The sequence below is a fragment of the Theropithecus gelada genome, chromosome 2 (assembly GCF_003255815.1).
Source record: "Theropithecus gelada isolate Dixy chromosome 2, Tgel_1.0, whole genome shotgun sequence".
NCBI classification, from domain to species: Eukaryota; Metazoa; Chordata; class Mammalia; order Primates; family Cercopithecidae; genus Theropithecus; species Theropithecus gelada.
This window is the reverse complement of record NC_037669.1, coordinates 103,229,044-103,255,808: the sequence shown is the minus strand read 5'-3', so window position 1 is coordinate 103,255,808 and position 26,765 is coordinate 103,229,044. Positions and strand designations below refer to the sequence as shown.

The 26,765-nt window shown below is 39.9% G+C and overlaps 1 protein-coding gene, 1 non-coding gene and 2 pseudogenes across 13 annotated transcripts in view; 2 read left to right on the top strand and 2 right to left on the bottom strand.

Annotated features, from left to right (window-relative positions):
- The window catches only part of LRRFIP2 (LRR binding FLII interacting protein 2), a 130,845-nt gene that overhangs the window by 72,440 nt on the left and 31,640 nt on the right, over positions 1-26,765 (bottom strand). For 10 of the 11 annotated variants that reach the window (XM_025376036.1, XM_025376038.1, XM_025376039.1 and 7 more), the window contains exon 4: positions 4,471-4,557. In XM_025376036.1, the coding sequence (XP_025231821.1) occupies positions 4,471-4,557 (87 nt within the window). Of the gene's footprint in view, positions 1-3,043; positions 3,095-4,470; positions 4,558-26,765 lie in introns of all 11 variants that reach the window. The other variant, XM_025376035.1, reaches the window with a different exon arrangement.
- LOC112618362 lies at positions 10,375-10,840 on the top strand (annotated as a pseudogene).
- On the top strand, positions 16,043-16,146 carry LOC112619849. Its single transcript, XR_003118347.1, has one exon. It is a non-coding gene; the product is annotated as a U6 spliceosomal RNA (small nuclear RNA).
- LOC112618687 lies at positions 18,205-19,753 on the bottom strand (annotated as a pseudogene). Its single transcript, XR_003118111.1, has one exon. The product of XR_003118111.1 is annotated as an NEDD8-conjugating enzyme UBE2F pseudogene (transcript).

The window sequence follows — 26,765 nt, the reverse complement described above, 5'->3', positions numbered from 1 at the left end:
GGTTCAAGTGATTCCCCTGCCTCAGCCTCCCGAGTAGCTGGGACTACAGGTGCATGCCACCACACCCAGTCAATTTTTGTATTTTTTTTTTTTTTTTTTTGAGACGGAGTCTCGCTCTGTGGCCCAGGCTGGAGTGCAGTGGCCGGATCTCAGCTCACTGCAAGCTCCGCCTCCCGGGTTCATGCCATTCTCCTGCCTCAGCCTCCCGAGTAGCTGGGACTACAGGCACCCGCCACCTCACCCGGCTATTTTTTTGTATTTTTTTTTTTTTTTTTTTAGTAGAGACGGGGTTTCACTGTGTTAGCCAGGATGGTCTCGATCTCCTGACCTCGTGATCCACCCATCTCGGCCTCCCAAAGTGCTGGGATTACAGGCTTGAGCCACTGCGCCCGGCCGAGTCTCACTCTGTTGCCCAGGCTGGAGTGCAGTGGAACAATCTTGGCTCACTGCAACCTCCGCCTCCCAGGTTCAAGCGATTTTCCTGCCTCAGCCTCCTCGAGTAGATGGGATTACAGGTGCCCGCCAGCACACCTGGCTAATTTTTGTATTTTTGGTAGAGACAGGGTTTCACCATGTTGCCAGGCTGGTCTCGAACTCCTGACCTCAAGTAATCCACCTGCCTCGGCCTCCCAAAGTGCTGGGATTACAGGCATGGGTCACTGTGCCCAGACCCAAAGAATCAGTTTTAACAGGGTAAAAGCAAGTGCCAGAAGGGGTTAGAAGTGATAATTATTTCCATCTGTAAAGAAATGCCACTTTCTCTGCATGTCCAAGTCCTGCCTATAAATCTCAAGACTTGGATTAGTCACTACCTGAATTTTAAAACTCTAGCCCAAAGGTCACCCCTTTCGATGAAAATCTAGCATACTCACTGCCTAAACTACATACATTTCACAGAGGTTTAACAACAAAACAAAAAAAAAGATTTGGCTGGGCGCAGTGGCTCACACCTGTAATCCCAGCACTTTGAGAGGCCGAGGTGGGTGGATCGCCCGAGGTCAGGAGCTTGAAACTAGCCTGGCCAACATGGTCAAACTTCGTATCTACTGAAAATACAAAAAAAATTAACCAGGCATGGTAGCAAGTGCCTGTAATCCCAGTTACTCGGGAGGCTGAGGCAGAAGAATCACTTGATCCCGGGAGGCAGAGGTTGCAGTGAGCCGAGATCGCACCACTGCACTCCAGCTTGGGCGACAGAGTGAGACTCTATCTCAAAAATAAACAAATAAAGTAAAATAAAAAAGAAAAATTTCATCTTCCTGGCCTGTGAACACAGAAATCAAACATTAGACTTATCTTAGGCAATTTAATTTTAGAATTATAATGCATAATTAAAAGAACAAATTAACATTTCCAAAGACATTTTGCAAGCCAAAGTGATTTTTTTTTTTTTTTAAGGGATGGGGTCTTGCCCTGTCACCCAGGCTGGAGTATAGTGGCGTGATCACAGCTCACTGCAGCCTGGACTCCTGGGCTCAAGCAATCCTTCTGCCTCAGCCTCTGGAGTAGCTGGGACTACAGACTCATGCCAGCAAGCCCTGCTAATTTTTTTTAGGACAGGGTCTTGCTATGTTGCCGAAGCTAGTCTCAAATTCCTGGCCTGAAGCAATCCTCCTACCTCGACCTCCCAAGTAGTGGGATTACAGGTACAAGCCATAGCTCCCAACAAAAATGATTTCTTTTATTCACACAAAACATTCTTAATGCATCATCAATAATATTAACCCAATTACATGCAGAAGACACTTCAAATAAAATTAATTAGGCAAGTTCTAGTTACAAGAAAGGATAGATTCCACTCCAAAATAACACACACATACCTGAGGGGTCATTTAATTTTAAGTAACCAAACATCTTCTTTCTCTTTTTTTCTAAAACACTATCACAACAAGAATTACAATAAAGTTTTAAATTTAAAAGTCATTATAGTAATAAATATTTAAATTCTGCTTGTACCTTAAAATGCTGCTATAGAAGAGATTTGCTCATAAAGTTGCTTGTTTAGACCGGACATGGAGGCTCACGCCTATAATCCCAGCACTTTGGGAGGCTGAGGTGGGTGGATCACCAGAGGTCAGGAGTTTGAGAACAGCCTGGTCAACATGATGAAACCCTGTCTCTACTAAAAATACAAAAATTAGCTGGGCGTGGTGGCGGGCGCCTGTAATCCCAGCTACTCGAGAGGCTGAGGCAGGAGAATCACTTGAACCCAGGAAGCAGAGGTTTCAGTGAACTGAGATTGTGCCACTGCACTCCAGCCTGGGCAATGAGCGCAAAACTCCGTCTCAAAAAAAAAAAAAGAAGGAAAGTTGCTTGTTTAGCAGCAATCAGACAGTGGTTCTGTAATTCCTTTAGGAATTACAGACTACTTTGAGAATCTGACAACAAAAATACCTGTGGGCATTTCCCATAAAAATAATTACATTTGAAAGTCTGCAGTAGAATCTAAGGCTTTCATACCCCATCTCCCAAGCCTAGTCATATACAAGTTAAGAAGCCCTGTAATAGGAGACAGTGGGGAACTTACCAAGCTTTAAAAAAGTTCAAATTTAGGAATGATTCACATTAACTAACATTTTACTGATTCATAATTTGCTTTTATAGCTGACAATTTGAGAGTAGTGGTAGAGAACTTAAAAAGGACCTGAAGGAGTTGACAATAATAAGAGTAATTTTCAGAGGAAATGAAAGAATTACCTAGGTCATCTTTCAATGAAGACCATGTGGACTTAGTTTTTTTAAAAAAGGGGAGAGAGAAGTGGGGAAGAAAAGAACAAATCCATAAAAAGAAAACACATTCATTTTCTCACTCTTTCTTGATCAGGAGCATTCATGAGATGAAGGTGAGGATACTGACTACAACACAAAATGGTTGGACTCCAAATATACCTCTGGTCCACTATAGACAGAACAGACACTCTGACCTTTAGGTTCACACAGGCCAAACACTCCTACTTTGCAAACGATTAGTTAATGTTTTACTTCAAGACTGCATTATTTCAGCAACTGATCACAACATGCAGTACAGGCAATACTGGCCTACCAGCCACTTCTGAATCTGTCCCCATTTCCGATCAAAGGAATGATGAGAGTGCTAGAAATGCAAAAGTTTCATAAACCAAATCGTTTCTAACATATTGCATTCTCCAAAAACCTTAATCATACACATTTTCCCTAAAGAGCAATGATAGCTGACTCAAAGTTACACATTCAAAATACAGAAAATTAGTAAGCTAAATATGTTCAATAATAAGAGACGGATGGTTCCCTGTAGTTAAGAGAATTGTAAATAGAAGTTACATTTAATAACTGTCTCATTCACTTATTTATTTATTTGTTTTTTTGGAGACAGGATCTCACTTAGTCGCCCAGGCTGGAGTGCAGTGGTGCCATCATAGCTCACTGTAACTTCAAACTCCCAGGCTCAAGTGATCCTCCACCTCAGCTCATTCACTTATTATTATATTTAGTATAATTTTAGCAGTAAAAAGACAACAGATTGCGGCACTTCCATTTCAAGTCGAGAACTGCATTCCATATTTGAAACTATACATGAAGTTAAAAGAAAATTAGCAACATGTCAATTTTAGTGTTTTTCTTGAGCTGTGACAACATAAAATATTTACATTGCTTTTTAACCTGCTCACAGAAAATTCACCACCAAAATCAAAAGAAAGTGTTTAATACTGTCCCACAGGCTTTTGCCCCTTCATACTACTACAACATCAAAAATATTTATTATGGGACTTTTCAGGACCAAGTCAATGCCAGAAAAGTAAAAGCATATTTATTTCATTTTAATCAGCCTAATTTCCATATGCCTATTCCTAAAATTTTTTTCTTGTTTTCCTTTTCTATAAAAGCATATTGGAAATTTGTAAATTACAGAAAAGTATAGAAAGAAAGTAAAACCAACAATAATTCCACCATAGACAAACCACAGTATTGATAATCACTTCTTTCTAGTAGTTTTTGATGCTATATATGGATACTGGATTTTGTAACATAAAATTGGGGTTCTACAAATTGTATTGTTTTGGTTTGCTTTTATCTCATATTCTTACATATTTTCCTCTATTATTAAATATGCTTTAAAATTGTAAGTCTGAATGACTTTACAAGGTTTTACCATATAGATACCATAATATAATTAATCCAAATTTTAGGACAATTAGAGCTATACTACACTTTATCATTGCTAAAGCTACCTTAGCTAATATAAGTAAAGCACTCATAATACTAATAACTTACAACAATGTACACGATAATAGCTTTATATGTGTTTGCTGTCACTACTTAAAACAAATATCACATTTAATTTGCTGGCACAGAATGGCTTGATAAAATACATACATGAGTTTATACTATTCTCAGTGTTTCAAAGGAAACCAGATTCACATCAGAATAAACTAGCCAAGCACTGATTTTCAGGGAAACAAACATGAAATTAGGGTTATTCCCTCAAATTACCTCTTTTTGTTGCCGTTCCAGTTCTCTCATGCGTATATCTCTTGCTTCTGCCCGGGCAGCCCGTTTTGCTGCCAGCCTTGCCTCTGCCTGAAAAGTAATATAAAACTCAGCTTTATACAACACAAACAAAAACAACCTGTACACCAGATTTGAAAATAAAGAAAAAATGGGACATTACTGTGCAAAAGGGGTGGGGAGGACAAGATATTATCTATCAGCAAGTTTGACTGATTGCTTTAATCAACTCTTATAAACTCATTTTTTTCTCTAGTTCCTAAGTCTCTCCTCAAATCCGGGCCTTTACCTTTAACTTCTTGTTTGATTACACACTCAACACACTTTCACACAGTTTGTCATATGCCTCTCCAAACTTACTCTTTTTCCAGCATTTTTTCCCCATTGATTCAATCATATAAACTAGAAACTTCAGAGCCAACCTCTCTTTCACTTTGGACACTGCCAATAATCAGTCTCCAAGTACCGACAATTCTCCACCACTAAGTCTCTATCAAACCCATCTCAGCTTTCTTTATTCTCACTGTTCCCGCTCATTTCAGGAACTCTTCATCTCCCCATTCCCCAACTCTCTGTTTTAAAATTGAGACAGAATTCACATATCATCAAATTCACTATTTAAATGTATACAATTCCGATGCAGTGGCTCATGCCTGTAATCCCAGCACTTTGGGAGGCCAAGGCAGGAGGATCACAAGAGGCCAAGAGTTTGAGACCAGCTTAGGCAACATGATGAAACCTGTCTCCACTAAAAATAAAAAAAATAGCCAGGCGTGGTGGCGCACACTTGTAACCCTAGCTACTCGGGTGGCTGAGACAGGAAAATTACTTGAACCTGGAAGGTGGAGGCTGCAGAGAGCTGAGATCACGCTACTGCACTGCAGCCTGGATGACAGAGTGAGGCCCTGTCTCAAAAATAAATAAATAAATGTATACAATTCTGTGGTTTTTAGTATACTCACAAGGATGTGCAATCATCATGACTAATTCCAGAACATTCTCATACCCCAAAATGAAACCTGGTACCCATTAGTAGGCACTCCCCATTAACCCTTCCTCCCAGCTCCTGGCAACCACTAATCTACTTTCTGTATCTATGCATTCACTTATTCTGGACATTTCATATAAATGGAATCATACCATAGGAATTCTTCATCTCTTGTTTGCACTACTGCAATTACCTCCAAATCCATCTACCTACTTCCAGAATCTGCCTTATAATTTATCTTCTATATGGTTATATGATGGACAAATCAGCCTTTCAAAACATATTATTTCTGAACACGTCATTCCACTGCACAAAATCCTCCACCAGCTCCTTATTACTTATGGTTAAAGCAAAAACTCCACAGAATAGCACAAAGGGAAGAACAGAAAGAAGAAAGGCAAAAATGAAATAAGGCTCCTCACAGTCAGGTCCCCACCTTATTTCCAAGTCCAGTAGTCCCCCCCTTATCTGTGGTTTCAGTTACCCATGGTTAACCAAGGTGCAAAAATATTAAGTGGAAAATTCCAGAAATAAACAATTCATAAGTTTTAAACTGTACGCCATTCGGAGTAGTATGATAAAAGCTCTCAGGACGTCAATCATCCCTTTGTTGAGCATATCCATCCTGTCTATGCTACCCACTTGTTAGCTGCCTCAGTTATCAAATCACAGTGATCGTGTTCGAGTAATCCTCATTTTATTTAATAATGGTCCTGAAGAGCAAGAGTGATTCTGACAATTCAGGTATGCCAAAGAGAAGCCATAAAGTGCTTCCTTTAAGTGAAAAGGTGAACATTCTAACCTTAATAGAAAAAAGAATCATCTACTGAGGTTGCTAAGATCTATGGTAAGAACAAATCTTCTATCCATGAAATCGTGAAGAAGGAAAAAGAAATTTGCGCTAGATTTGCTGCCGCACCTCAAACTGCAAAAGTTACAGCCACAGTTCATGATAGTTAAGATGGAAAAGGCATTACATTTGTAGGTGGAAAACATAAACAGAAACGTGTTCCGATTGATAGCAATCAACTTTGCTACTATCCACAGCTTCAGGTATCTGCTAGAGGGCTTGGAATGTATCTCCCATGGATGGGAGTGGTGGAGACTACTCTACTTGCTCCATGTGTACTGGATGTATCCCATCTCTCTCCATTCCTGGACTCTATTGTGTTCTGTTATGCCTCTCTTCACAAACTGTTTGGCAGGAGCTGTTCTCCCTTCTCTTATTCAGTAAAATATTACCTTCTATGAAGATTCCTCCCAGTCCCTCTTTCATAAAGTAAGGCTCTATACCCATGTCTCTATTGTGGCTTTATTATGTTGTATTAAAATTCCATGCTTCTCTCACCCCACAACTTTTACGCCTTAATGTCTGCTAAAAAAACAAATGAATTGCAGGGCATAGGTCACAGTATCAAGGAAATGAGATAAGGAAGTAGCTTAATGTGCCACGTGAAACTTAGAAATCTACTGTCTGGTTTCTATATGGTAGTGGAATGGTTTCCTCTGTCCTTGGTCACATCTTAATTCTGATTCAGACTATTCCCTTGGATAATAGTTGTTGTCTTCCCATTTTGTTATATTTGTGCCCAAGTCTCATAAGAATAAACTCAGCCACTGTTTAAAAGGATCTACTACACGTAAGCAATTATGCTAGGTGCTGAAAATACAGAGTAAGATATGCTCTGCCCTAAAGCAACTCACAAAGTTGAAGGATACAGAAACACAATGCTTATGGGAAGGAAGCATGTAGGAGGGAGAAATTAGTTTCACCTGGCAAAGTCATAGCAGGCTTCTAAGAAGCAGAGAGAGTTAAATAGTTAACTGCTACTCAACTATTCCAATTTTGGCAATTTCCCAGTCTGTGTAACTGGTCTTTCAATAGAAAAACCCCTGCAAAGTAAATTGTAATCTACCAGCCGTAAGCTGTAACCACTAACAATCTAGAGCAATTAGTTTTCTCCCATGAATTTTACACTGGCCTCCATCTTTTCAAAACCTATGCTCTGCTTCAAGTTATCTGCCTTCTTCTCCCCTCTATCAGTAGGCACTACTTTCTGATTAGAGTTTCTTTTTTTTTTTTTAAATAAGAAAACACTTCAAGGCTTTTATGCTTCAGTAGATAGCAAATATATTTTAAAATCACAAAGCATCAAAACTTTCAAACCTTTTTAAGAAAGCCCTATCAGTGTGCAGGAATTTTCATTTACATGTATATTAGCTTTGTACCCGAAGCTTCCTTTAGAAATTTAATTCAAGAATGCCAATTTTATCTTTCTAAGATTTGTCTGTGGCCAATTCTGTACAATCTATACTAAAATGAGACTTCCTTCACAAAACCCAACTTAGAGATAATTAAAATATATTCTTTAATAAGACATTTTTAACTACAAAAAGGAAAGGAACAGAAAGAACATGGGCTTCAGAGACACACAAACACCCTTCCCTTTGTTACTTAGCCAACTCAGTGTTACCTCCCTTGGAGACTGTGTTGAAGAGAGGCGACTAAAACTACATGCTTTAAAAGAAATAAATGGGATTTAAAACTACTTTATCTGGTTCTTTCTATACTTGTTACTAGATGCTTGAAGGAACATGGATTAGCAGGAGTAGCAAGGAGCCAACACTGATTCCAACCTAGTAGACAAAATATTATGATATATTTTAAAATTATTTTTGAATAGACAATTATGGGTACATAAAACACACTTCTAGGTAGTTAACACCAGCATTTTCACCTCAGAATACAATCACATGAAAGAGCTGCTACAGAATCATTTTAATATACACCTCATACATACAAAACAAATGGGATACAACAATAAAGGACAACCAAGATTTAACTAAATTCACAGTAAAGGCTGGGCGTGGTGGCTCACCCCTGTAATCCCAGCACTTTGGGGGGCCAAGGCGGGCGGATCAGTGGAGGCCAGGAGTTCAAGACCAGCCTGGTCAACATGGCGAAACCCTATCTCTACTAAAAATGGAAAAAATTAGCTGGGCGTGGTGGTGCACACCTGTAATCCCAGCTACTCGGGAGGCTGAGGCACAAGAATCACTTGAACCCGGGAGGCAGAGGTTACAGTGAGCCGAGATTGCACTACTGCACTCCAGCCTGGGCAACAAAGTGAAACTCTGTCTCAACAAACAAACAAACAAACAAACAAACAAACAAAACAAAATAAAGTTGGCTAAAACACAGAATTACCATTTGATCCAATAATTCCACTTATGGATATATATACAAAAGAACTGGAAAGCAGAGACAACATATATTTATATACCAGTGTTCATAGCAGCATTATTCACAATAGTCAAAATGTAGAAACAACCCAAATATCTATCAATAGATGAATGGATAGACAAATTATGGCATATACATACTTTGGATTATTCAGCCTTAAAAAGAAAATTTTGATACATGCTACATGGATGAATCTTGAAGACATTATACTAAATGAAATAAGACAGACACAAAGGGACAAATATTGCATACTTCCACTTATTGAGAAACCTAAAGTAGTCATATTCATACAGACAGAAAGCAGAATAGTGGTTGCCACGGACTGAGCGTAGGGGGAAATGGGACTTACTATTTAATGAGTACAGAGTTCCAGTACTGGATGATGACAGAGTTCTTAAGGATAGTGGTGATGGTTGCATGACAATGCAAATGAATGTAATGCCACTAAACTATATACTTCAATATAGTTACCATGATAAATTTCATGTTACATATATTTTACCAAAATAGGTTGGCTAATTTAAAAGTCAGAATAAGATATAAATTAGAAGTATTCAGAAGCCTAAATTATTTAAATACTTTTAGAGTCTTTAGGCTGATATGACCCCAACTGTTATAATAAAGTTAATATAGAAATTCAGAAACTGAAAATTCAGGTTCAGAAGTTACTTGAAGTCAGGTAGGTCATAGGACCAGGTTTCTAAAAGTGATTCTGATTATTACGCTTCCAAATACGAGGCATATTAAGATTGATTATAAAGGATATATCCTATTGCGTATTTATAGAAATTTATTCTTCCTATAGTAAAAATGATAACACACAAAAAAATATTTAGATACAATTACATTCATTTCTCACTACATGCTTGAGTCAAATGGAAACATAAAATGACAGCGAAAATTGAGGCCGGGCATGGTGGCTCACGCCTGTAATCCCAGCACTTTGGGAGGCCGTGGCGGGCGGATCACAAGGTCAGTAGTTCAAGACCAGCCTGGCCAATACGGTGAAACCCCATCTCTACTAAAAATACAAAAATTAGCCAGGCATGGTGGCGCGTGCCTGTAGTCCCAGCTACTCGGGAGGCTGAGGCAGAAGAATCACTTGAACCTGGGAGACAAAGGTTGCAGTGAGCCGAAATGGCACCACTGCATTCCAGCCTGGGCAGCAAAGCAAGACTCCGTTTAAAAAAAAAAAAAAAAAAAAGTGAAAATCATGGGCTTTGATCACTCCCAGAACAAATGCATTAGGTTGTATTTAAACTCACAGAACTTTTAAATTTGTAGAATATTCACTTTATCACTCAATGAATAATTAGGAATCATATAAAGGGCACTAAGAAAGAACTTCTCGGCCTGACGGTGGCCTGTCCCAGTTCGAGCCAGTAGCTCACTGCAGCTCACAAGAATTTGTGGATTTGGGGGTGGAACCCCATCAGGAAGAGCACAAAAAACTGCTCTTCAGTCATTGCAGAGCTACAGCTACAGTTAGCCAGACACGAAGCTGTCGTGAGAGTCCTCTCCACAATACCAACAGCTTGTGTCTGGCAGAGCCGGTGTGAGACGAGACAATGCTGTCCCACCTCCGGCGTAACCAAGAGTTTTGTCCAGATCTTTAAGCACATACCAAGAGTGAGGAGCCAGAAGACAAGCACATACCATGGCACTAAGACAGATTAATAAGGAACTTAGTGCTTTGGCCCATGATCCTCCAGCACAATGTTCTGCAGGTTCAGTTGGGGATGATACTGCAGATACTTGCCAATGAAGCCATTGGCAAGCCACAATTATGGGACCTAATGACAGCCCATATCAAAGCAGTGTATTCTTTTTGACAATTCATTTTCCTACACACTACCCCTTCAAACCACCTAAGGTTGCATGTACAACAAGGATTTATCATCCAAATATTAACAGCAATGGCAGCATTTGTCTTGATATTCTAAGATCACAGTGGTTGCCTGCTTTAAAATTATTTCTAAAGTTATTTTATCTATTTGTTCACTGCTATGTGATCCAAATCCAGATGACCCCCTAGTGCCAGAGAGTGCATGGATCCATAAAATGGACAGACATAAAAGTATAATAGAGTATCTCAGGAATGGACTCAGAAGAATGCCACATGATGCTACCTTAAAGTCAGAATAATCTGCATTATAACTGGAATAAACTTTAAATTACTGTTTTTAAAAAAAAGGCTCTGTGCGCGGTGGCTCAAACCTGTAATCCCAGCACTTTGGGATTACACTTGAGGCCTAGGCGGGTTGATCACTAGGTCAGGAGTTCAAGACCAGCCTGGACAACATGGTGAAACCCCGTCTCTACTAAAAATACACAAATTAGCTGGGCATGGTGGTATGAGCCTGTAATCCCAGCTACTTGCGAGGCTGAGGCAGGAGAATCACTTGACCCAGGAGTGGAGGCTGCAGTGAGCCAAGATTATGCCACTGCACTCCAGCCTGGACAGAGCAAGACTCAGTCTAAAAAAAAAAAAAAAACAGAACTTCCAGGAAAAGAGAACTAAACATGTACTATGGTTTATGTATTTCTACATTAGATACTTCCTCTACCAGCAGAATTTTGTATTATGTTCTTTTGGAATTTGAGAAAAGTAGATGAGATACAATAAAAACACAAATAATTTTAAAATGAGCAAAGGATTTAAATAGACATTTCTCCAAAGAAGATGTAAAAATGACCAATAAGTACATAAAAAGATGCTCAACATCATTAGTCATTAAAGAAATGTAAATTAAAACCATATTGAGATACTCGATATCCACTAGGATGGCTATAACAAAAAATGTTTTTCAACTAAAAATAACCAAAATTGGCAAGCATGTGGAGAAATCAGAATGCTCATATAGGAGAAATCAGAATGCTCATATATTACAGGGGTAAATGTAAAATGGCACAATTGCTTTGTAAATTGCTGAGGCAGTTCCTCAAAAGTTAAATACAGTGATACCATCCATCCACCTCTAAATATGTACCTAAGAGAAATGGGAACATATATCCACACAAAAACCTGTAAATGAATGTTCATAGCAGCATTATTCATAATAGTCGAAAAGTAGAAATAACCCAAATATCCATCAACTGATGAAGGAACAAACAAGCGAGATTATCCATACAATGGAATATTATTCAGCCTTAAAAAGAAATGGAGCACTGAAACAGGGTACAACATGAATGAACCTTGAAAACATTTTGTGAAGACAAAGAAGCCAGACACAAAAGGTCACATATTGCATGATTCTTTGTGTATGAAATGTCCAGAATAGGCAAAAACATAAAGACAGAAAGTAGATTACTGGTTGCCAGGGGTTGGGGAAGGGGAAGATGAGGAGTGACTGCTAAGTGGTATGAGGTTTCTTTTTGCGCTGATGAAATATTATGTAATTAGGTAGGTGATAGTTGCGCATCTTTGTAAATATATTTTAAAAAACAATATTTTTAAATGGTGAATGGTTTTGATGGCATGTGAATTATATCTCAATTTAAATTTTTTAAATAGATGAGACTGAATGCATCAAAAATGCCTCAGCTAAATAAATACTAAAATACATAAAATTCTAATATATAAAATTTAATATATAAAATGGGATAAAGGGGAGTTTATAACCTATTAATAACAAGTTTGGAAAATGCTAAGTTAAACTTTTTTAAAAATCACAGTCCTTAATAATATGCTTTATGAATTTCAAAGAAGAGGATAGAATATATAGTATTTCTCAGACTTGACCACATTACTAAATAAACCCTAAATAATACTTCAAAGGTCATGCTCCAAGAAACACAGTTTGGGAAATAATGATTAAATAATACATCAGGATCCAATTACAACTGTACTAAATCTTACCTTTGCTCTTGATATTTATAAAATTAAACTAAATTATCTGAATAACCACCTCACAATAGAAAACCCAAACTATCCAGATAATATATCTACCATGGTTTGACCACTTACTTAGCAAGGATAAATCCTTATTTTCTTTCTTTTTTTGCAGGGTTGGGGGCGGGGGGCAGCGACAGGCTCTCACTCTGGCACCCAAGCTAGAGTGCAGTGGCGTGATCTCGGCTCACTGCAGCCTTGACCTCCCAGGCTCAAGTGATCTTCCCATCTCAGCCTCCTGAGTAGCTGAGGCTATAGGCATGCACCACGACACCCAAACAATTTTTGGTTTTGTTTTTGTAGAGACAAGGTTTCACCGTGTTGCCCAGGCTGGTCTTGAACTCCTGGACTCAAGCAATCTGCCTGCCTCGGCCTCCCAAAGTGGTGGCACTACAGGTGTGAGTCACCATACCTGGCCTTATTTTCTTTTATTCCACAAAATAACCCCTTGAAGTACAGAAGGGTTAAGTAACTTGCCTTCCCCCAACAAGCAAATATTGGAGCTAAGATCTACATCCTAAGAATCTTACTTCAGTTCACACTCTTAACCACATTGCCTCCAACTTACATATTTATAGTCCCAGTATAATTGCATATCCTTAGACAAATCATAAAAGCTTACTTTGGATAATTATCCTAGGATTTTCAACTTAGCACAGATTATCTCTTTTCTATGAAATAATACTATTCTAGTTCTCTGAATAGAGAACTAGATATGTAGACAATCTTCTCCTTTTACTATACACGGTATCTACTAACCAAATGTAGATATCTCCTTTTACTGTACACAGCCTTTACTCTCATTTTTTACTCCACAGTTTCAACTACCAGCCAATGAGAATGACTCAAATCTAGCATCTCAAGCTCTGACTTCTCTACCAAAATAAAAACTTACATTTCTAACATCTGTCTTGTCAGCACCAAAACCAGAGTGAATAAAATCAATCTCATCTTCCCCCAGCCAACGGGCTTTGCTTCCTTATTTTCCAGTCTCCAGAAATGGAACCTTGCCACTCTTGTTCAAACCCAAGGTCTGAGGACCTCCTATTTCCTTAACAAATCTTCCTTTACAACATCCCTTGAATCCATCCTCTCCATCTACCCCAACAGACTCCCTCCACTTCCAAACAGGCTCCTAGTACTTTCACTTACAATACATCAAGTTTTCTAATTCTAACAAGTTTCTCCATCTCCACTCTATCCCCATCCTTACTATTCCATTGTGGAATTAATTTACCTGAAACAAGGAACAAGTGAGGTAAAAATGTCTCAAAGTAAAATGTGATTAGTTATATTCTGTGATGCCCAATACCCAAAGCACTCTTAAACTTTCTGATATTTAAATGTGGATTTTGTTACTGCTTCAGTTAAATAAACAGAGGGGAACAGGCTAAAATTAATTTGTTGTGGCTCATGGTGGCATTCCAAATCAGAGACTCCTGTGAGGCCAATCAATCATATTCTAAATTTTCCATCCATCCAATGGGTCTACAGGTAGGAGGAATCCACTCAATGGGCTAGGCAGTGCTGTTTCCCTAAAATATAATCCATAAATTGAATTTCACTTGAGACTACTATCTGGGAGGAGGAGAAGGGTATGTATATTTAAGTACTGTATCTAATGAACCACAAATAAGTGTATTTCTTCAGGATGTATGTACTCTAAGTAGTAGTTCCCCCCTATCCAAGGGAGGTAAGTTCCAAGCCCCCACATAGATGCCTGAAACTGCAAATGGTACCAAACCCTATCCCACTGACATCAATCAGAACATGTTTCTGTTCATGTCTTCCACTCAGAAATCTAGTCTTTTCCATCATAATATACTTATCACACACACTGGCTATAACTTCTGCGGTTTGAGATGTAGTAGGAAAACTAGCACAGATTTTTCTTTTCTTTCTTCACTATTTCATGAATAGAAGATGCGTTCTTACCATAGACCTTAGCAACCTCAGCACACAATTTTTTTTCCTTACTAAGTTGAGAACTTCCATCTTTTCACTTAAAGGAAGAATTTTATGGCTTCTCTTTGGCATATCCAAATTGCCAGAATCACTCTTCCTCTTTGGGGTCATTATTAAATAAACTAAAGGTTACTCAAACACAAACAATGTGATACCATGACAGTCAAACTGATAACAGAGCCGGCTCCCGTGAGACTATCTAGCAGGTAGCGTACACTGTGTACATACACTAGACAAAGGGATGATTCATGTCCTGTACAGGATGATGCGAGATTTCATCATGCTACTCAGAACAGCACACAATTTAAACAAAAATAAACAAACTATTTCTGAAATTTTCTATTTAATATTTTCAAACTATGGTCAAACGTAAGTAACTGAAGCCTCAGAAAGCAAAATCACAAGAAGAGACTACTGCACAATGAACCATACAAGGTTTTTAAAAACAAAATGGGTACCAATCAATGTGTAGCCTATTTAAAAAACAACAACAAAAACAGGAAGGTATTTCCAAGATATATAATGTAAATGATCTGATTTATCAATGGAAAAAGTTTCTCTGCAAGACCTTATCAGTTCAGCACTTCTTTCATTATTCCAGTTCTGATACTTTTAGTATTTCCCCTCCTGTGCCAATGTTTTCATGACAGAAGGCATTTTAAGGTCTGAAGAAGGCATTCCCTCCACACCCTGCAAAGCCACTAACAGACTTCCCAGTCTTCCCTTCTTTCTTACTTTCCCTGTGGTTCTACTGGAAGAGCTGTCTCTTCTGTTGTTGAAAGTCAAACCCTCCCAAGCCCCATCACACACACTCACACCCATACACGCCCTCCATTTTATAATGTCCTTCCCTGGACTTTCTCCCAATCATCTGATCTCTCTTCTGGGTCTTTGCTCTCTACTTCTATTGGTTCACTCTCTTCATCATAACTAGGTTCAAAGTCTTTCTGATCCTTAAAAGGCAAGCAAAAAATCTCACCCTGGTCCAATTCTACCCTATCTTCTCTTTACAGCTAAGCTTTCTCACACCTCCCTTCTCACTTCTCACTCTCTTCAAATGACTGCAATCTGGCTTCTGCTCACATCGCCTTATTGAAATTGCTCATCACAAAAGTCACTAATGACCTCTAACTACCAAACCCAATAGAATTTTTCTATTCTTATCTCATCTGTCTTTTCTGGACTTCTGCTATCACTAAACACACATTCTTTCTTAAAACTCTCATCTCAGCTTTCTCCAATACTAGTGTCTCCTGGTTTTCCTCTTTATTCTCTCCTCTCTCTCCTTCAGAATCCTTCATAAGCTAGCATCCTAAATGTTAATATAACCAAAGCTTTCAAGCTTCAGCTCTTGCTCATTTCATTCTATATTCTCTTCTGGGTCATACTGTTAGTCTGTAAATCTCTATGCCCAAGCTAGAATTTTCTCCCACAATCCTGATCCAACTGGCTATTAAAAATTGAGGCTGTGTTCACTATGGCAGCACATATACTAAAATTAGAAAGCTACAGAGATTAGTATGGCCTCTGTGCAAGGATGACATACAAATTTGTAAAGCATCTTTATTTATTTATTTTTTTATTCAGGCCGGACACAGTGGATCATGCCTGTAGTCCTGGCACTTTGAGAGGTGGGCAGATCACTTGAGCTCAGGAGTTCAAGGCCAGCCTGGGCAACATGTAAAACCCCATCTCTACTAAAAACAAAAATTAGCCAGGCATGGTAGCGCAAGATCTTGCCACAGTGCTCTAACCTGGGCGACAGAGTGACACTCCGTATCCAAAAAAAAAAATTGAGGCTCTCCCACTAGAACCTCAGACTCAATACAACCCTAATTTAATTTATAATCGTTCCCTTAACCTTCCTCTTCTTTTTAATATTCCCCATCAACTACCCCATTACCCAAAATATGACGCAAAGACTCATCATAAGGGTCCTTCCTCTTTTCTATTCTCCCTCCATATTCAGTTGCTAAGTCTCAACTACTTTGCTCCCATCAAGATTCTCTTTACTATTTCTTCCATCCAGACCTTCCTCTGTATTCCCATTGTCACTGTCTTATTTCATGTTCTCATCATCTTTCACTAAGATAACTACAACAGCTTCATGACCAGCCTGGGCAACAAAGCAAAACCCCATCTCTACAAAAAACACAAAAATTAGCTGGGTGTCGTGGTGCATGCCTGTAGTCCCAGAACCCAGGAAGCGGAGGTTGCAGTGAGCTAAGATTGTACCACTGCACTATAGCCTGGGCAACAGAGCGAGACCCTGCTTCAAAAAATAAATCAAAAACTATAACAGCTTCCTAACTGTTTTCTGCCTTCTACCTTCCACCACTCACTCTCCACTGGGTGGCTAAAGCAATTATACTGTAATTCAAATCTGAAAAAGGATTTACCCTTTAATGGCTCCCCACAGCTTTGAAAATCAAAAGTAAATTCCTCAGCGCACAAATCCTTTCATGATTGGTCCCTATTTCCTCTCTAACATCACCTCCTCCCATTCCCTAACCCCTCTCCAGTTATACTGAACTACTTACTATTCTGGCAGTTTTCCACCATAGTGCTACCTGCTTTACACCCCTGTGTCTATAGAGCTCTTAGAAGGCAATATACAAAAACCCATTAAACAAGGTTTATGGTGATACATATTAAAATGTTTTTTTGAAACCAGACAAACATTTATTTCTCATTTGATTTCATTAGTTCAAATGTTTAAAAACTGGAATAAATCCACCTGTCTTTTTTCTGGGCTCTTCCTCCAATGTGTGTTAACCTGGCCAAGTATGGCACATGCTGCTGCTGAATCCTGGTCCTCCAAGACCTAAGGGGCTCACCCCCAGGCAGGGCGCGGAGTCAAAGCAAATAAGAAGGTGGTCACAGGTACAGTCTCAGTAGCATCAGACATTGTTTGGGCTGATTCCTGAGGTATCTCTCCTGTCCCTCAGGACAGCCAGGGTCTGGCACTCTAAGAAGTAGCTACTGGCTCATGATCATATGACCACTGCAGGAACACCAACCCCAGCAGGTCCCAGCTCCAGCCAGTTTCCTCTGAGTGGCATGTGAGAATGGGCTTCCTGCCTTTCTGTTTGTTTGTTTTTATTTTTATCATCCAGATCTAGTTTCAAAGAGCTCCAAAATGTCCTTGCCACATGTGGACTTGAAAGCAAGAGATGACTTTTCAGAGCCATATTCTTGTTGCATTTGGACAAAACGAATAATGTCTTTCAGAGTTTCTTTGTATTTCTCTTCAATAGGTGGCTGACCCAACATTTTTCCTTTTTTTTTTTTTTTTTTGGAGACAGGGTCTCACTCTGTTGCCCAGGGCATGATCATGGCTCATCACAGCCTCGATCTCCCTGGGCTCAGGTAATCCTCCCACCTCAGCCTCCTGAGTAGCTGGAACTACAGGCACATGTCACCATGCCTGGCTAATGTTTGTATTTTTTGTAGAGACAGGGTTTCACCATATTGCCCCAGCTGGTCTCAACTCCTGGGCTCACACAATCTGCCCACCACCTCGGCCTCCCAAAGTGCTAGGATTACAAGTGTGAGCCACCACCCTCGGCCAACCCAACATCTTTGCCCTATACAATGAAAATACAAAATACAAAATGAGAATACAAAAAATAAAGCATTACATTGTAAAAAATTAATTTAATTGGTCCAAAATATACTTAAATTAAATAAAATATGCATTTCAATAAAAATGTCTACAGTGAAAGACTTTATGCATTCTGGGAAACTTCACGACATCTAGATAGGGCCAACATGCACAGAGGACACTAAGGGCATTTGCATCCAGTCACAATTTGTAGCAGGTTTCTTATTCCAATCTGCAAGTTACACTGAACACATCATGAGCATCACTTCAGCAGAAAACCAATTTTGTCTGGGAAAAGAATAAGAAAGCTCCAGCCTCAATTTTGGGTCCATTACAACTTCTCAAGAATATCACCAACAGCCTAAACAATATGAGTTCAAAAAAGTAAACATGTTAAGATGATATAGTTTAGATGTCTCTTCCAAATATCATGTTGAGATGTAATCCCCAGTTTTGGAGGTAAGGCCTGGTGGGAGGTATTTGGGTCATGGGAGTGGATCCCTCACAGCACGGTGTGTCCACACAACAGTTAAGTTCTCATGAGATCTGGCTGTCCCCCTTGCGCTCTCATTTCTGCTCTCACCACATGACATGCCTGCTCCTGCTTCACCTTCCACCATAAGTAAAAGCTCCCTGAGGCCTCCCCAGAAGCCAAGTAAATGCCAGTGGCATGCTTGCACAGCCTACAGAACGATGAGCCAATTAAACCTCTTTTTTTAATAAATTACTCAGTCTTGTCTATTAGCAATGAAAGAACAGCCTAAAACATAAGGTAAGCAGATAATTCTTTAGAAACCCAAATACGTTTTCTTGCTGTCTTTATGTTGAATTCTCCATCTACAATGGGCAGTCATGAGGATGGTCTTCTTCAGGACAACATGGTCACAGGACTGGGACAATGCAGGGGGACTGAGAGGGAGAGTCAGGGGACAGGGGAGAGGAGGCGCTGCCTCTTGCTGCTTTTTCACGCTAGAGACAAACTATAACACACAATCCACAGGCCTGCAATCTTCTCCTTTTATCATCTGGCATTAACACTTGATGTAGTCATCTACTTTACTCAAGAAGTCCTCCTTGTCCCACAAATGATGTTCTGCAGCTTCAACATTCAGTGGATCGTCAAAATTCAGAAGATTAGTAAACAAATAATTTAATCTCCAAACAACATCCTTCAATGTTCTCGTGGGAGCCCAGCCAGTGCTGTCAATCGAATGTCCTCAGTAAACTTTAGATGTATTTCCCCCATCTCTGTGATGTTGGGGTACCAGATCCTGGTCAGGCATTAGACTTTGGAAGGCACCATGTTACAAGCATCAGGAAGTCCAGTTTCGAGCTGAAATTTTCCACCCTGGTAGTAACCCTTGTCTGGGGTTACAGTCAGCAGAAAGCAATGAAGCTTTTTAGATCAGGAAATACACTTGACATGTACAAGGTAAATAAGCTCAAGCTCTGCAACCTCTTTAACAATCAACTTGTCTCTCACAGAACCCTCTGAGTGGGGCCAGATGCTATGGCTGACATCCCAGACCCTTTGAGACTGTCATCGCACTTCAGTTTGCTTACAGGTGTCAGCATTACTCCTGCCTTTACCCTGGGCACCTCAAGACATGTGAGGCAGGCCTGACACCCAACACCATGCCTGGCCTGGGCAGTGGTGGCAAGACACAGCCCCTCATAGCTACATTGGCTCCAGGTGGCAGGACCAGAAGTCATTAGAACTTTTAAAACATGAACAGGAAGGACACATTTTTATTTTATCACACTGATTCCTTAATAGGAGGAAGGAGGGGGATAGGCCTGGGGAACGAAACAAAGGACCTTAAACTTGGTTTATATCTCTTTCTCCCTTCCTTTCTTCCTAACATTTTAAAGAAAAGATCTGAAACAACTGTGACAACATGTTAACATTTGATAATGCTGGGTGTTGGACTCATGGATACTTATATTATTGCCAAAATCTTAATGTTTTTCAAAAACAAGCCAGGCATGGTAGTGGTGCCTGTAATCCCAGCTACTCAGGAGGCAAGGTGGGAGTATCACTTGAGCCTAGGAATTCGAGTCTGGCTTGGGCAACCTAGCAAGACCTCATGTCAAAAACAAAACAAAACAAAACAAAATACTACAGTAGTACATGAAAACACACTCAAATGACTTTAAAAGAAGAAAATCCTCTAGCCTTAAAACTTTTGTATCACAGTGTTGATGGTGCTAAAACTGCTATTTTACAGGAGGCAAATTTACAACTCATAATTTGACAGAAATGCACCAAACTGTGCCAACAAGGTCTGGAATTGCCAGCCGCACAAACATCCATAATATAAAACCTATGCAAATGGCATGGACAAAAGAGAGATAATGTACAATTTAGGCCTTTAAAGACTATGCTTTAATTTCAAGAAATTTGAAATATAAAATTTGAGAAAGTAAAACATTCAAAGAAAATGACTAACTCAGGTAGCAAAGACTCAGAGTTCACTGTGTTTAATTTTGTTTACTCTTCCATGACACTCATGCCAAAAAAACACTGAAAGACAAATTAAGAGACATAATATTTACTGTGTTGCCATGGTTTCCAAATTAACAAAAATTATTGCTCTATTTCCTAGCAACTTCCCTTTAGTACAAAAATTTTTAATTAAATCTTACAACATGATTATGTTTAACCACTTTAAGTTTTTGGTAGTTGAGGACAAATATTTAAATTTTTCTGAGCATGAACACCAACATGTAGTAAACTATAGAAATTATAACTCATCTTTTTCTGATGTCAAACAACTATATCTTCCATTTACTCAGAGACTTTTTGACAGCAAAAATATTCTTTTGGAATGAGAGACAACTTTATACAACCCAATAAACAGTATATAAAAAGTAAAACTTTGGATCTGCAATGACATATTTAACCAAAAATACTAATTTGGGGACTAACAAAAATACTTGTGATGGGGGAAAAAAAGGTGTTGCTAGTAATGTCTTCAAATTTAGGTTAATGATATTGTGCTATCTGAATATTTTTCTCCAAATCCCTATAAGTCACAGGAATGGCAAAGATTATGACAAGGAAAGTTATACCAATACTTTTCAGTCACACTAAGACAAAACTAAGTTTTAAGGCTCAATAATCCTCTCTTAATTCCAGTAAGAGGAACAAATCAAGGGACAGTGAGATGCTGAGAGTAACACTGGCTATCACAAAAAGTGTACAGGACCAGGCTCTAGAAGTAGGGAAAAAGTACAAGCAAAGTGTAACCCCAATCACATCCCTTACCCTCCTCTTTTGCCTTAGTTCCAGTGTGTAAATGGAGAAAACACTGAGTCTGCACTCAAAGAAAACTGGCTGAGGGCCTGTAATCCCAGCACTTTGGGAAGCCAAGGCAGAAGGATCTTTTGAGCTCAGGAGTTTGAGACCAGCCTGGGCAACACAGCAAGACTCTGTCTCTATTGTTATTATTAATAATAGTAACAAATAAACAAATAGAATTGGCTGAATTCATGCACTAACACCACCTGAAGGAATCCTAAATGACTACAGCCACAACTTAGATTTGCTCTTTCAAAGAATCTGTCTAATAAAAACAATAGGCACAAAGGAGGATAATTATTTTTTAACCGGGTAGAAATGGACAGAAAAACATTCACTTTTTATAATTTAAAAAAAACTCGTATTTCATAATATTCTTTCTTTTTTAAGAGACAGGGTCTTGCTATGTTGCTGAGGCTAGTCTCGAACTCTTGCACTCAAGCAATCGTCACACCTCAGCCTCCCAAGTAGCTGGGACTAACAGGTATGCACCACTGCACCCGGTCATTTCATAATCTTCTATGAATTTTTGTGTACCACCACTGAAAACATGAGTATTTTAAATAAGAGTAATTCTGCCTCCTGTGGAGTTTCTTTTCAGACAAATCCAATTTACACAGAATAATCCAAACCAAACACATGGGATAATATCACTGAACTGCACACTTTAAAAAAAGAAATCCAGGCTGGGTGCAGTGGCTCACGCCTGTAATTCCAGCACTTTGGGTGGCCAAGGTCGGGGGATCACCTAAGGTCAGGAGTTCAAGAACAGCCTGGCCAACATGGTGAAATCCCATCTCTACCAAAAATACAAAAATTAGCTGGGTGTGGTGGCGCGCACCTGTGATCCCAGCTTTTCGGGAGACTGAGGCAGAAGAATCACTTGAACCTGAGAGGAAGAGGCTGCACTGAGCTGAGATCACGCTACTGCACTCTAACCTGGGTGACAGAGCAAGACTCCGCTTCAAAAAAAAAAAAAAAAAATCCAAATGTTCTAGCAGACACAAATGTGAAACAGCCATGGAGCTTCCTTTCTTACCTCTTACAAGTAAATTTACACGCCATATTTTTTATTTTTAGAGGTGGGGGTCTCACTCTGTTGCCCAAGCAGGAGTGCAGTGGCAGGATCACAGCTCACTGAAGCCTTGAACTCCTGGGCTCAGGCAATCCTCCTACCTCAGCCTGCTGAGTACCTGGGACTACAGGCACATATCACCACACTCAGTTAAACCAATTATGTTTATGTGTAAATTCTGCTCAACACAAAAATCTCTGGATACTCTTTACTAGACTCCAATTCTTATGATCTTTTCCTGAATGAGCTCAGGAGTTCAAGACCAGCCTGGGCAACATAGCAAGACCCTGTCTCTATTAAAAATAATAATTATTACATAATTATTAATCATAGTAAGAGATTAAATGTACAGACTCTGGAGCCAACCTTCACGAGCTTGAATCCAAGCTCTGCTATTTCTTACCTATGTAACCCTGGGGAAGTCACTTATGACTTCCTCTTCAGGATCCTATCCTCTAATCTAGAAAAGATAATCAGTTTCTATGTCTGACATTCATTCTCTAGATTTAAGAGAACTATGCATAAGAACATCAATTTTCTTTGGGTTCTGGACTTTGGAAGAAATCACAGAATTTTAGACCCAGAAAAAAAATCTCAGATCATCAGGGACAAAAATCAGCAACATTTTTGTGGCTGGGCATGGTGGCTCATGCCTGTAGGCCGATGCCGGCGATCACCTGAGGTCAGAAGTTCAAGACCAGCCAGGCCAACATGGTGAAACCCTGTCTCTACTAAAACTACAAAAATTAGTTGGGTCTGGTGGCACACGCCTGTAATCCCAGCTACTCGGGAAGATGAGGCACAAGAATCACTTGAATCTGGGAGACGGAGGTTGCAGTGAGCCGAGATGGCGCCACTGCACTCCAGCCTGGGCGATAGAGTGAGACTCTCTCTCAAAAAAAAAAAAAAAAGAACATTCTTGTGACTTTCACTTGAAGAAGTATGCATAAAATGTGTTTTCTTCGTAATTTCAGCTCTAAAACAAGAAAAGCAATAATACTCCAGGCTTCCGTGATGCCTTAAAAAGACTTTGCAAACCCTTGAAGAGGCTTCAATTTCTTCTCAAAAGGAAACTCACCATTAACACTCACCAAACTGACTATGGTAAGGCAGCATAACTAGCTTTCACTCTACCCTCATCATTCTCCTTTTGAGAGGCTAGGTAACTAAGGGTCCCCAATTTGATACACCAGGTATGTGCTTTCAGACAATTTCATTGAAAGTCAACTCTGAAATGGCATTTTTCACAAGCCCATGAAAATATCAAAGCCAAACACACACAAAAGGTAAGCATTCAGATTGGTCTTCTGAAACCCTAGGGAAAATGATCCCTTCCGACAGTTGCTCTTTTGAGTTCTTCCTACAGCTATAATAGCCTGAGCTCCCAGAGCTAAACAGCAACATGCCTATTACAGACAGACAGGACTTATAAATCTACTCACATTCCTGCCTTCACAGAATAGTCTTCAAACATTTCAATATCTTTTAAAAATGCACTTTAAAAGATATGGCAGGTGATCACTTGAGATCAGGAGTTCGAGACCAGCCTGAACAACATGGTGGAACCCTGTGTCTACTAAAACTACAAAAATGAGTTGTGCATGGTGGCACATGCCTGTAATCCAAGCTATTCGGGAGGCTGAGGCAGGAGAATCACTTGAACTCGGGAGGCAGAGATTGCAGTGAGCAGAGATGGCACCACTGCACTCCAGCCTGGGCAACAAAATGACACTCCGTTTCAAAAAAAAAAAACAACCCACCACACTCAGAGGCCGGGCGCGGTGGCTCATGCCTGTAATTCCAGCACTCTGGGAGGTGGAGGCAGGCAGATCACTTGAGGTCAGGAGTTTGAGACCAGCCTGGCCAACACGCCGAAACCCTACCTCTACTAAAAGTAAAAAATTAGCTGGGCATGGTGGTGCTCATATGTAGTCCCAGCTACACAGGAGGCTGAGGCAGGAGAATCACTTGAACCCAGGAGGCGGAGGTTGCAGTGAGCCAAGATCATGCCACTGCACTCCAGTCTGGGCGACAGAGACCCTGTCTCAAAAAAATAACAATAATAAAATTAAACATAAAAATGCACTCAGGTTTTTCAAGATGAAAAGCATTCTGGGCTGGGCACAGTGGCTCATGCCTGTAATCCCAGCACTTTGGAAGGCTGAGGTGGGCGGATCACGAGGTCAGGAGATCGAGACTATCCTGGCCAACACGGTGAAACCCTGTCTCTACTAACAGTACAAAAAATTAGCTGGGTGCGGTGGCGGGCACCTGTAGTCCCAGCTACTCTGGATGCTGAGGCAGGAGAATGGCGTGAACCCGGGAGGCGGAGTTTGCAGTGAGCCAAGATCGCGTCACTACACTCCAGACTGGGCGACAGAGCGAGACTCCATCTCAAAAAAAAAAAAAGAAAAAGAAAAAAAGAAAAGCATTCTGGAGATGGATGGTGGTGATGGCTGCACAACAAGGTAAATGTACTTAATGCAACAGAAGTATACACTTAATGGTTAAAATGGTAAAATTTCTATTATGCTTATTTTACTAAGATTATTAAAATGCATTCAGTTCCATATTTTAGCACACAAATTATTCAGTTTATAAACCATATTTATGCTTTTTGCTTCTTTTCCTCTTTATTCAGATTACCTGCTTTTTGGCCAATTGAGAAGCATGGAAACCTGAGCAAATCCTAAGCAGCAAGAGAAAAAGAGGCTATTTTTCTTTATTGATGGCATTCCCTGTTCAATTCAAAAAGCAATCTGAAATTAGGAAAAGATAAAACTAAACTCTTAAGATTTAACAACAACAACAAAAAAGATTAAGCAGTTTGTCATTTTTGTTGTTGTGGGGATTTTGTTAGTTTTTGTTTGCTTCCAACTTAAGGCAATGTTTTTGCTGAAAAGGACAATCCTACTAAAGAAAATGAGGACTAGGAACCATATGTGAATGTCAACCCTCCAGTGTATGAATAAACAGTGTATGGGTGAATCGCTATGAAAACTTGAAAGGAAAAAGAAAGACAAGGAACATATGAAAGAACTATTAAAACAGCTAAATGGCCGGGCGCGGTGGCTCACGCCTATAATCCCAGCACTTTGGGAGGCCGAGGGAAGTGGACCACCTGAGGTTGGGAGTTCGAGACCAGCCTGACCAACATGGAGAAACCCTGTCTCTACTAAAAATACAAAATTAGCCAGGTGTGGTGGCACATGCTCGTAATCCCAGATACTCAGGAGGCTGGTGCAGGACAATCGCTTGAACCTGGGAGGCGGTGGTTATGGTGAGCCAAGATCACACCACTGGCCGGGCGCTGTGGCTCAAGCCTGTAATCCCAGCACTTTGGGAGGCCGAGACGGGCGGATCACGAGGTCAGGAGATCGAGACCATCCTAGCTAACACGGTGAAACCCCATCTCTACTAAAAAATACAAAAAACTAGCCAGGCGAGGTGGCAGGCGCCTGTAGTCCCAGCTACTCAGGAGGCTGAGGCAGGAGAATGGCGTAAACCCGGGAGGCAGAGCTTGCAGTGAGCTGAGATCCGGCCACTGCACCCCAGCCTGGGCGACAGAGCAAGATGCCGTCTCAAAAAAAAAAAAAGATTACACCATTGCACTCCAGCCTGGGCAAGAAGAGCAAAACTCCATCTCAACAACAACAACAACAAAACAAAACAAAACAAAAAACAGCTAAACATATTTCCTCTAAAGTTTTAAAAGTACTGCATCACATATTAGACACTCATCATGCAAATAAAGTCCTGAATCTTAACAATGAAAACTGGTCCTTTTCCAGGTTTCAAGTTAAACTTGAGCCTTTTTATCTTGTTACTAAAGTTGCCATATGCATGTTCAGAGCTCTGAAGACATAAATAAAAACTAGAATTATTGGTTTTTTATATCCTTTTATAGTAGTAATTTTTATTATTACGGTATACATTCTAATATAATAGCTATTAAACTCAGTTATTTCATAACAAAATAATCGCATAAAGGAAGGATAATAACCTGGAAGTATTAAAAAGTGACCATTCAGGATAGGATCATCTGTATATTTGGGTTCATGGTCCCCAAACTTGGCTGGCCATCAGAATCTCATAGGAAGGAGTTGGGGGGGGCGGGGAGAAAGAGAGAGAGAGAGAGAGTGTGTGTGTGTGTATGTGTGTATTTAACTACAAATTTCTGCCTGGGTGTAGTGGTGCGAACCTGTAGCCCC